General features: G+C 44.1%; 1 protein-coding gene across 1 annotated transcript in view; it reads left to right on the forward strand.

Moving 5' to 3' along the window:
* Positions 1 to 12,540, forward strand: part of map2 (microtubule-associated protein 2) — a 62,156-nt gene that overhangs the window by 42,285 nt on the left and 7,331 nt on the right. Inside the window, exons 8-14 of the mRNA XM_079518165.1 lie at positions 611 to 847; positions 1,100 to 1,240; positions 4,687 to 4,742; positions 7,727 to 7,868; positions 8,446 to 8,502; positions 8,624 to 8,778; positions 9,880 to 10,038. Coding sequence (XP_079374291.1) covers positions 611 to 847; positions 1,100 to 1,240; positions 4,687 to 4,742; positions 7,727 to 7,868; positions 8,446 to 8,502; positions 8,624 to 8,778; positions 9,880 to 10,038 — 947 coding nt within the window. The remainder of the gene's footprint in view (positions 1 to 610; positions 848 to 1,099; positions 1,241 to 4,686; positions 4,743 to 7,726; positions 7,869 to 8,445; positions 8,503 to 8,623; positions 8,779 to 9,879; positions 10,039 to 12,540) is intronic.

The raw sequence follows: 12,540 nt of genomic DNA on the forward strand, positions 1-12,540 counted from the left end.
TTCTGCAATAGCTTTCCCCACAATAAGGATGCTGGGATTCAAGTAGTTAAAGGAGGAGTTCGCCCATGAAATGACTTTATTTATATTGTTTATATGGTGTCTTTGACTTTTATTTTTTTGAATCCAGACTCCAAAAGTGGAGAAAAAATTTGATGAATGCAATTTACAGAAAAACTATATAAAGATGTGTACATAAAGTCCAAAGCACCGCTCACATTATCATTTTAGATTATCTTCTACCAAAGTCCACTGAGAAACTGTTACCGAAATATCACTAAAGAACCTGCATGAAACGATTCACTCAACTCACGATATGATTATTTCTCTTACACAAATCCAGTATTCTTTACTTTAATTATATTCTTTACAATACTGTGTTTTCTCTTAACCTCTTTTCAATACAGTAGCAAATGACTGAAAAGTGAAAACTCTATCAATTCTCTTTTTCTTTTTTGGGGGTTATTTTTTGCATCGCGATACACAATCGGCTTAAATTGTCGCCAGTTTGAATCGATTGTAATCGATCTGCGATGAATCGTTACGTGCCTAATTTAGATCCATCCGTAAGTCGTGAGCGGCATCTTTGACATTTCCCCGCCCCGCTCCACAGATGACGATAAGAGCATGGCCACGGAGCAGATCGAGCCCCTGCCAAAAATGGACAGCCCGCCCAAGAAGCCCCACGCCGCGTCCCAGGACAAGCAGCAGAAGCCCCGACAGCAGGACAAGCCCGTCAAGCCCAAGGCTAAAGGCATCAGGGTGAAAGGTCGCATGTCCACGCCAGAACGCAGGCCTGTCCGCAAAGAACCCGTCTACATCCCCAGAGAGGAGACCAAGAAGAAAAAAGGTTCTCACGGCTACCGTCTCTCTCTCTCTCATGACTATATACCGTATCAATACTTCTATTGAAATTGTTTTTAATTCATAGACAATACCGACTGTAAGGTCAGGAGAATACTATTTGAAACCAGTATGCCGGGTAATATATTGCTCCTGCTGGAATATGAGGGCAATACAAGTATCTTTTCATCTGTTTGACCCCCCCCCCCCCCCCCACACACACACACACACACACACACATTCTCTCTCCCTCTACTAGCTGTGATAAAGAAGACGGAGCTGACTAAAAAAGCAGAGGTTCTTCAGACTCGCTCCCCGTCCAGGAGGAGCGCTCTGAAACTGTCCGGCCCTCACGCACGTCCCACCCAGCACCACTCCTGCCCCCGGAGGAGAGCCACAGGTGACCCTGCCTGCCTGCCGGATGTCTCGCCCCGAACACGTAGCCTCACAAGTTCACCACTGCCTGCCATCCGTGTTATTCTTGTCTCGGCTTCCATCTTTTTTTTTATTGACACTAACTTGTGCTTTGTCTCTGTCACGCATTGCTGCACTTGTTCAGAATAATAATAATTAAAAGTAATCATAATAATTCATTGCCATATGTTTTTGTGTTTTTTCCTTTGGTTGTTGTTTTCCTTTACTTTAATGCTTTTATTCGGTTTGCTTTCCTTGTTTTTCTTCTCCATTCTTTTGCCATGTCTTCTGGGACCCTTCGGTTTCCCGGTGCTGCAGTTTCATATTAGTGTTTGTTAGGTATGCACCGATATGGAAATTCTGGGCTCATAATACAGATGTTTAAATTAACAATTTGGCCGATATCCAATACAACTTTTTGTTTAGTTTGTATTGCTAATTTGAGATTCATCCGCCGTTTTGTGCCAGAGAAAGTAATAGATCTTCATTATAGATAACCAACACACGAACATAGCAACAACAACGGAACAGACATTGGCTACTGCCATCGGTGAATGTCAACTTATTTGCCCATGTACTGTACTTACCACCACGCGTAGGCCGTGTTAATTTTCAGCTGTTTATATGAGGTTTCCACCAGACAGAGATGTTTTGAAAGGCCTGTATTGAGAAATGGCTGATGCTCTCCTTTCTCTATGGAGTTAAACAGAGTTACAATAGCGACTCATTTATTTATTTATTTATTTGTTCTAATATCAGTGGTTGCCAGGCAACTAGTAGTGTGCAGGACCTCATTGTGTTTAAATACTCCCCACTCTTCATGCAGTCACGGAGACACTTGACACTCCATGCCTCCCCTCAACACGCCTCTACATTGAGTCACGTAAACCAGTGTTTACCAAAACAATATTATTTGGTCATGTAACCTTAATACTTTTTATGGGTCATGAGTAAATGTCCCTTTTTTTCCTACAAAGATATTGTAGATTAGATATTAGATATTAGATATTGTACGTATAAATAGGTAGATAGATATTTTTTAGAACTTAAAAACAATATTCCAAAGAATGTATATTCTCAAATTGAATTCCATAAAGATTGGAAGCACCCCAGACAGATTTTAAGTAGCTTGACTCAAGTATTCAGATATTTGATATTCATTTTATCAGACACCCCCCCCTTCCTATACTAACCCATTGTAACTTAAACACATTTCCTGCCGCCATTAATTAATCCCTCGATTGCGTATTGCCATGGTTTAATCACGCGTGACACTTACTTTGAAGAGCCAAATATCCGTATCGCATTTTACTATGAAACCATTCCGTGTGTGTTGACGAAGCTGGTGCTCGTTCTCTCGGTCGGTGGTGGAAAAAGTGGACCGCGAGTATCACAGCGCCTGCTACAGGCCGTTGAAAACGCTTGTCTGGGACAAAGCGTCCTCTGCAATGTCGCTTCTGTGAGATAAAGCCGTCTGAAAACAGAGCCGGCAATGTTAGTGGATGCGCGCGCATTTTCAAAATGGCCGCGCCCATTGTGTCAGAAGCATAACAAAGCTAACGGACGGTAGATTTCGATACGATCGTATTAAAACATGCATTAATGAATACATCGCTGTTAAAACGGCTTTTCCGTTTGTGGCAGGCTACAAGATTCTACGTGTTAATATTCCTATGTTCCTGGCGGGTAAACGATTAATTGAAAACACCCATCCTTGGTTAAAGGGAATCAAGACTCGGGCATGAAGGAAGCATGAGTTCAAGTCCGTTGCTTTCCCCATGTCCCCCATATATGGGGACTAGGTTGGCGGAGGGTGTGTAGAGCCCAGGATCACATTAGATAATTGACACAGGGGTGAAAAATGGGTTACAAAATCGTGGGATAAATATTATAAAATAAATAAATAAAGGGAATCAAGATACTTAACTTCTACACTCTGGGGTCCTCACAAAAGCCCAAACATGTTTGAAAGTGAAATATTCCTTTAAATGCATTTATTGTTTTAGTTTGTAGCTGGGGGATAGACACCAAATCCAAATGTATCTTTTTGGGGTGTTGGACTGAAGAGTTTGTGATGCCCTCCCTAGATTGCTGCATTGCCCCAATTAGCTTGTCTCCAGGGGTTGGCCTGCCTTATAATACCATACCATCTCTTCCATTCTGTGTGAGAGGCAGCCAAATGGTTGCAGAAGAGAGCTTTCTCTATGCAGCTAAATATCCCTGTCGGGTAGAAACCTCTTATCTCCATATTCTAACTCTATGTGTTTGATCCTAAATTAACGGGCTACTACTTGATCATACTACAGTAACGCAAAAGCATCCAAAGTAGCAGATCTGCAAGCTCGGGATTGCAGATCTTTTTAATTTTTTAATTTTTAATATTTGTTTGTGCTTTTTTGCCTTTTATTGATAGTTACAAGTGAAGATAGACAGGAAAGAGGGAGAGAGAGAGAAGGGGAGAGACACGCAGCAAAGGTCGTCGTGAACGGGACTCGACAACGCGACACACTGTCAGGCCAGAGCCTATATGTGGCATGCGCCTGGACCACTAGGCCAGCGGGCGCCAGATCTTCTACTTTTGACAGTAACAGTTTTAGACATATGAGGTTTACACCCGACAGTGATGATATCATCCCTGTCGGGCAGAAACCTTGTATCTCTGTATTTCAATTTTATATTTTTATATATTTTTTCTTTCTTGAATTAATGCACAATTTGGTCATACAATGTCACGCAAAACAAGCGTGAATAGCTGATCTTAGAAGCTGAGCTTGTAGATCAGCTATGAGAGATTTTTTTTTAAAAGGCCCATTTGTGGAATTTTCCTTTACTTTTATGTGCCATTTATGTGCCATTTATGTGCCATTTTTGGAAATTGTGGACTTTTTTTGTGGCATTTGTGGAATGTTTTGTGGCATCCATTTCCTGAAAACTAACCTTTTTGGACATCCAACATCCATTCAACATCATCGTGTCATATGCCTTACCATATGCCATGCCAGGTTTAGGGTGTGAAAAAATAGAAAGTGTTATTTCTACTGGGAGAGTGTCTGTGTACCTGTATGTATGTGTTATGCACACGTCTCTGTGCTGTGGTGTTCTCTGCTAATACAGTATATCATTCATGTCAGGCAGAAACCATAGCTATTTTTGTAAGTTAATGCTCTGCTTTGTCATACAAAGTTCATGCAAGTTTCATGCAATCTATAAGCTCACACAGTGTCAAGATGTGACACTTGTGAGCTTGTAGATTTTGGAAATGAAAATTGGAGCACAGGTTATTGTTTCAACGTTTCCTGAAAAGTAACTTTTTTTTGGACATACAAGGTTTCCACCCGACAGCGACGACATGTAACGTCTAAACTTGCCTGTGTGTTTTATTTCTGATCATCATCATCGTTTCTTCCTCTCTCTCTCTCTCTGTCTGTGCAGTGCCAGAAGGTCGCCAGCCCCTCAGTGTAGCCAGACAGTCGAGGGACAGAGCCTCGGTGAGTGTCCGCTACTACCATTTCACAATAAAAGCTCATACGGTATGTGTGACTCTGTGCTTTTTGCCAGCTTTTAAGCAAGCTGGTTTTCAACACTTTCTCCTCATTGGCTGTCCTTTAAGGCAATGAGGAGTCCTCAATGCCCCTGAGTGGGCGTATGAGCTCCAGTCACAGGCCCAATCTCAATTGCCTCCCTCAAGCCCTGAGCCCTGAACCCTCATTGACTTTAGTGACGTCAGCTGTAAGTGCTTGAGGGTGAGAGGCTCCAAATTGTTGAAATGGGACTAGCACTTTGAAGATGAGTCCGCCATTCATGACACTTTGCATCACTTTATAAAAACAACTGCCGACACTACATGAAAAGGGAAATGTGCTTCAGTTTGGTCAATAATCTAAACATGTCTTATTTGATAGATGAATGGCCCAAACAACAGTTTTGACTGTACTTCATTGACAGTTTGACAAGCACAAGGTCTGCTAATAGGATGAATCCCAGAAAGCCTATTGGCTTGTTTCCATTGGGGTCCTCATGTACTCAATTCATCTAAAAACATGAATGACAGACAAATATATGTGTATACAGCAACCACCTCAGTGATACTAACCTGGAACTCACCTATGCTTTTTATGGCATAGGCAGCTCGGCAGATCCTGCCGGCAGAAACTATGCGCAGCTGCTAGACATGAGACTAATTAATTAGAGCGACAGAGAGAGAGAGGAGTGTGTGTGTGTGTGTATACGTGTGCATGTGTGTGTCAATTTAACAAAGGTGCAGACAATCAGAAATCAGCAGAGAGTGAGTGATGTTTGCTTTTTTTTCCTCCCTGGAAATAAAAACGTCTGGGTTTCCGAGGCTACGGTGATACAATAGCCTAGTAAGAGTGCATGAATAAATCCACTAGTTGGCTTAAGATGTGAAAGGCACCTTAATTGAAATTGAGTTTAATTTTATTGGTAATATTTAGTAAGATGCCAGAGTCATCTCAGTACTTTTCAAGGGTTTTAGCTTGGCACAAGCTGGTATAATATGACTGACATTTCTTGCATCTTTTCTTTTTGTACAGGGTAGAATTAAGAATCCTCTTCTATTTACACAGTGGGTGTTGATTCACCCGGTCGGTGACATTTCTCCAGCGGCGAGTGTCGTGACTCCGTTTCACTCCTCCGCATCGCTAATGACAGCTATTCTTCCTAAAATAACACACCTTAAATGCCAAGTTGCTCTCTAACTGCCTACACTGTGTACAGCCTACAGTCATTAGGTGAAGCAACTGTAAAAGTGAGAGTTGATGTGCGTTGACAAGGTCATACATATACTATAGGACCACAATGGAAACAGGTCCCCACAAGGACCTTTTTTGTGTTAGCCTTCATGTCTGACCATGTGCTGTTTACATTTCTGACTAATAAAGTATTCATCGAAGGACAGACACTGAAGCAGCTCGGACATTTTAGCCTTTTTTGAGTGGTGCAAACAACTCCAACAACCAGCTTTGTCTGTATCTATGTGTCTATGTATTTGTGTACTTGTACCAGTGTGTACCTGTACGTGGCCCCACGTACATGTGAGCATGGTTGCTATGGTTAGTGTGTGACGTCACTGACTAGTTGCACCACTCAGTTCACACGGGTGTGATTTTTATTGATAAAAGTGCTAGTAACAAGGGTGACTTATATTCAACCATATGGGGTTCAAGTGGTTAAACATATATATGATCTGACAGGGCCGGTCCTGAGCAATCTGGCGCCCCAAGCAGGATTTTTCGCGGCGCCCACTCCCCCCCCCCCCCCCCCCCCCCCCCCCCCTCAAAAAAATTTGAGCCACTGTGGAGGCACTGGGGGGACAGTGGGGACACTGTGGAGGCACTGGGGGTCCATTGGGGAGGCACTGTGGGGACACTGGGGAGGCTCTGTGGAGGCACTGGCGGGACACTGGCACTGGGGAGACACTGGGGAGGCACTGGAGAGGCACTGGGGGGGCACTGGGGGGACACGGTGCAGACAGAGTTGGGACAGAGTTAAAAAAAAAAAAAAAAAATGTTTAAAAAAAAAAGGCGCCCCTCCCCCATGGCGCTCGAAGCCGTTGCTTCGTCGGCCTGTAGGAAGAACCGGGCCTGTGATCTGATCTAAGTTGCTGTGTGTCTGGCCTAATTGAGTTTTTGAGAAGTGGTTCTCAAAGTGGGGTCTGCGGACCACCAGGGGACCTTCCACGGTATTCCACGGGGTCCCCATCGCAAAATGTGTTAATATACAGTAGCATCATCGTTTAATCTCTTTAACCCTAATTTAACATGTGACTCATGCAGAGTCACATGTTTACGAAACTTTACAGTATGATAGAGGGTCATGCAAAATAGCACTGAAACCAGTCTTACACTAAATAAGCAATAGCAATTGTTTGAAAATGAAAACATTGAACAGGCATAACTCATGCCTCGTTTGGCCAAAAGCCATGGCATTATTTTCACATGTGCCTTGACTCATGCAGAACACATCTGTCACTTTGACCAGTAAGCTCCGCCATCAGATTTTCCGCCATTTTGAGCAGTTTGAAAAACGATTAAACATGATTTTCTGCCTGGATTTTTGAGCAATTTGTGTGAAACGTTCTACACACGATCTATGGACCCAATATCTGAAATCCCAGTTGAAGAGAAGTTTGGACGTGAAAAATTGTAAAATAAATATAGCTGCAAGCAGCTATAGGGCCATTCACACTGAGCACTATAACTATAACTGCAGCCAGCCAGCGGTGTTGTTGAGCAGCCTGCACCGCTCAGTTCATACGGGTGTGATTTTTCTTATTGCCTGGCCCCGACTTATCATTGCTTGCAGCTATATTTGTATTTTGTTACTGTCGACCACACTGCCCGAATGCAGGTCATGTCTTTTAAGTTTGAGATATTAGCATTTCTTAAAAATTGGGCCACCCAGTCTTGAAACCATTGTAATCATATTACAATATTACAATATTGTGTGTCAGGATGGCGGTTCGCGGAGTCCGGAGAAGCGGTCCTCTCTGCCACGCCCCGCCTCCATCTTGAGTCGCCGCAGCCCCCACGAACTTGAGGAGAGCTCCACCTCCATCACCAGCTCCGGTTCCACAGCCCCACGCAGACCCACATGTACGTGTGTGTGTGCTTTAATTTCAAGGACCCCCAGTTTGGTATTAGAAAGAAAGAAAGAAAGAAAGAAAGAAAGAAAGAAAGAAAATGTGGATGTCGGAAAGAGTATGCATTACACTTATCTTTCCCTGTACTTGGGTTAGGGTGTTTCTACGCAGTTTTTAGAATCATAATATCTCGGATTCTTCTTTTTGTATCAAAGCAAGCTTGATTTGCGGCTCATTTCTCTAAACGATATGATCCTCGCTTACAAAAAGTATGTTTTGGGTGGATTAAATGACAATCGCGGGACATAGCGGATTTTAAGATCTAAGAGTCTCGCCCTATTAAATACATGGACAGCGCTCTGAGCCACCACTAGATGGGGCTGTTAGCAGTCGATGAGTTAAGATGTCTTCTCCCAAACTTCTCTGAAGTGTTTCCTCCTTTTGCCCTTCTTCCCGTATTTTGTTTTTTAAAGACTTGAATGTTTCTCTGTTCTCCTCTGCATAGAGTTACCTTCTCTTCTTTTCCTGTTCTCCTCTGCACAGTGTTACTCTCTACTTTCATCTTTCCCTATCTATCTATCCCTGCATAGCGTTCAGCACTGAGATGAGGGCGGAGCATAGGACAGGACGGGCCGCTAGTATGACAGGTAGAGGGCGCTCCACATCTTATAATGAGCATTAGTGAGCACCAACTGTATGAAGATGAGTTGAAATTGGGTGATGTTGTTCTTTTAAGTACTCAAGTAGTCCACCCCCATCTCAAACCAGGTCCAGAAACGGGCCGTTCCCGCTCGGCCCGCAGCGGCCATTCCACGCCCCTGGCCGGTGGCTCCACGGGCATCACCCCGGGCACCCCACCCAGCTACTCCTCACTGTCGTCACGGACGCCTGGCACCCCGCGCTCCCTCAGCCTGCTCTCCCAGGTAAAGGAATGACTGTGACTATGAATAACCTGGTTTTACTATTATCCACGGTTTTGTTGCTGTCAGGCAGAAACCTCTTATATTCTAACTTTTTATTATTATTGGCCCGGTTTCCCAAAGGACACCTCTTACACCATGGTGTAAGAGGTATGGTGTTGCACATGCTCAGTTGCCCTCTAGGCCGCACATGAAGCCTGTGAACATAGACATGCCATGCATAGATGTGCCACGCAATGGTAGGCCTCAGGCCTGAGGCCTGGTATGGTAGGCCTCAGGCCTCAGGAAATTTAATTTAATAATATTTGGACTGCTGGACAGCTGACAGTAGGCTCTCTTCACTCTTACATTTTTTTGAATTCAATTTAATTTCTTTGATGCTGAAGTAGGCCTTAATTTCAAAGTTTTTATATTTAAATGAGATGAAGAAAGTCACCACTCGCACCAGACATTTCTCTGTTTTAATACTGCCACATGTTGACATGTGTGTGTAGGCTAAAGAGGCTTTAGGGAAACAGGTTTGCTTCTAAATGTATTCATGCAGGAGGCCTTACGTGCGCAATGAGGACAGGTGGCTGTGCTCTAGTCTAGGTTGTGTATTTCTATGTTGTTGCGTTTGACAGTGTTTCCCAAAAAAGGACATAGTGTTTGATTGGCTGCCATGCAGCCAATTAGGCCGCACACAGGCTTCATGTGCGGCCTAGAGGGCAAATGAGCATGTACAACACCATACCTCTTACACCATGGTGTAAGAGGTGTCCTTTGGGAAACCGGGCCATTATTATTATTATCTTTTTTGCCGTAAATAAATGCCCTACTTCAGGGGTTCTCAAACTTTTTTATACCCCGACCGTCTGGGGCAGTCCAGACGACTTTTTTTTATGCCGGTTGGCTTATAGCTTGTATATCTGCTACTTTAGATGCTTTCGTGTGACGCTGTAGTGGGGCGTTGATTTACAGGGGGAAAAAAGGGAAAAAAAGTAAAATATGGAGATAAGGGATTTCTGCCAGACAGCAACAATATAAACCTCTGTTTTACGAATAATCATTTTAAATACATCCTTAATTGTCCCCTCCCTCCCTCCCTCCCTCCCTCCCTCCCAGGAGAGGAGGGTGGTGGCGTTGGTGCGCACCCCGCCCAAGTCGCCCGCCACCACGCCCAAGCAGCTACGCATCATTAGCCAGCCGCTCCCCGATTACAAGAACGTCAAGTCCAAGATCGGCTCCACGGACAACATCAAGTACCAGCCCAAAGGGGGCCAGGTGAGGAAACCCCCCTCCTCCTCCTCCTCCCCCGAATCCTAGTTCAGTGGTTCTCAAAGTTTTATTATGGCAAGGACCCCTAAATTGTGTATGTGGCCTCGGACCCCCATCTGAAAATCCAAACATTTTTGATGTTTTTTGTTAAAATGATTGTGATGCAACACATTTTGCTGAGCCCCCCAAGGACCCCACTTTGAGACTTTGAGAACCACTGGTCTACCATACAGTAGATTTGTGATGAGACTAAACCATTTTAAACCCATGCAAACCCTGTTCACACACCAAACACCAGAGGTGTGGACTCAAGAGACTATGTAGACTCGACTTGATCAAGCAAAAGAGTGGCAACTGGACTAGTGGACTTAGACTTTAGCGCCAATGATGCGTGACTTGACGTGACTTGCAAAACAATGACTTTGTCCCACTTCTGTTAATCACCAATCAGACAGTGTTGCCTTGTTGGCTTATTTTGGCTTGTTTTTTTCCAGAGTTGTCGGAAAATATGATGAGTTCCAGTTTGGCAAATCTAACAAGCAACATTTATTTGATGTATACTATAATTCCCTATAGGTTTGGGTGAGTGTGAATCCCTTCGAGTGACAGAATCATTCTGGTGTCTCTACCTGGCTAAAGTTTGTGTGTAATGTTATAATAAATAACCAGAACATTAATTATTATAGACCTACATAGTAATTATAACGATATAATGATATATCCATCTAATATTGTTTTATTAGGAATATATGGCCATATTAATGGGCTTGTTTTGTCTTAAGTCAATGCGGAAGTACTGTATGCAGGGACATTCATTCAGTGATACAAAACGAGCACTCACACCATGGCCACGGGAAGATATTTACAGTAGGGGGTGCTCCAGCCCCCCTACTTCCCTCAGCCATGACTCACACCGTAACCCAATGCACACTGCAGGTCCTAACATGGACTAGGTTGTTGGCAAACAACACTGGTGTTCAGTGATTGTGTTTGAATATTCCTCGTGGAGAATCATTGGATGAGGATCAAAATGTATGCATGATTCATAGGATATGGAATACTAAATGAGGTCAAAGGTGTGTGTGTGTGTGTGTGTGCGCGTGTGTGTGTGTGTGTGTGTGTGTGTGTGCGTGTGCGTGTGTGTGCGTGTGCGTGCATGCGTGTGCGTACATGCGTGTGCGTGCGCGTGCGTCATTCAGTCTGTTGCTTTGAAGATGCTCCATTCTCACCAACACAGACTCTTCTCAGTGACTCGTCTCAGTCAGTGAATAATACATGGAAAGAAACATGGTTATGTTTCTCCCGCTCGCCACATTCTCCCTGAAAGCAGTTTCTTATACTTTACCTCACACCCTCTCTCCTGTATTCGCCTCGAGCACTTTGTCAGCAGAGGGCAAATCTGCATTTCAAATGGCCAGTTGTTTGCCTGTGGGAATCTCTTTGAGCCTGTCCCTTGGACTCCAGTGTGGGCCAGATATCCAGTACTGGAAAAGTAAACAAGTACATTTACTCAATTACTTTTTACATACTTTTACTTTACTTGAATACCGGTATTCCTACAATGGCCATAATGCTTTGGTGCACTGCCCCTCCTTGTGGAGAGGGGGGAGGCTGCGTGGAGGTGTGACATGTAGTCCAGGAAGGAAGTGAGACCACATTTTCATGACGAATTTTGGTCATGCACATGGCGCCATGACTAAAATATCTTATAATCTAAAAACACATATTGCACACATAAAAACCCCAGGAAAGTGTTTCTTGTGTCCTAAACAGCATTAAAATAACCTCTGGTTGCAAAAGGGTTGAAGTGGCTCTTTAAAGAGAATTGGAGTACTCTCATTCAGGACCATGCCTTCCCAGAGTTTGTGCCTGCAGGGAGGCAGACAGGGGAAGAAGCAGCCATGCTGGAGACAGTGTCATCATGTCTGTATGAATCAACTCTTACAAGCCTCCACTGATGGTCTGATTAGGGGGCCTTTAGTGTTTTACTGACATCTTTATGAGTTGCCTGGGTGTGCGCTGTGCAGCCAGCCACTACATAGAAAGGGCTCTTCACCCCCCAAAACAACAGCTAGACATCTAGCCGGGGGGTGGAGGTGTGTGTGTGTCACCACGCGGGCAGTGGCCCAGTCAGTTTAGAGCTTGCCCAGTCTAACTTCGAAGAGAGGGGGCGAAAGAACAGAAAAGAAAAACAACAAAAGATAGCCTACTTTGGCAGCCCTTGTGCATACAAATTTCTGTTAGTAGCAAACCACAGCATGCCCCCATTAGCACGTCGGCAAAACCGCTCACACCTATCGGACGGAGATGCGCTAACCCCACCCTTCGCGTTGCTAATTTGCCCAGTCAATTTTTTAATCCACACTACGTGCTGTGTGTGTGTGTGTGTGTGTGTGTGTGTGTGTGTGTGTGTGTGTGTGTGTGTGTGTGTGTGTGTGTGTGTGTGTGTGTGTGTGTGTGTGTGTGCGTGTGCGCGTGCGATAAATATTAGCTATAGATTTGCTCACA

Source organism: Electrona antarctica (genome assembly GCF_951216825.1).
Source record: "Electrona antarctica genome assembly, chromosome: 13".
Classification (NCBI taxonomy): Eukaryota; Metazoa; Chordata; class Actinopteri; order Myctophiformes; family Myctophidae; genus Electrona; species Electrona antarctica.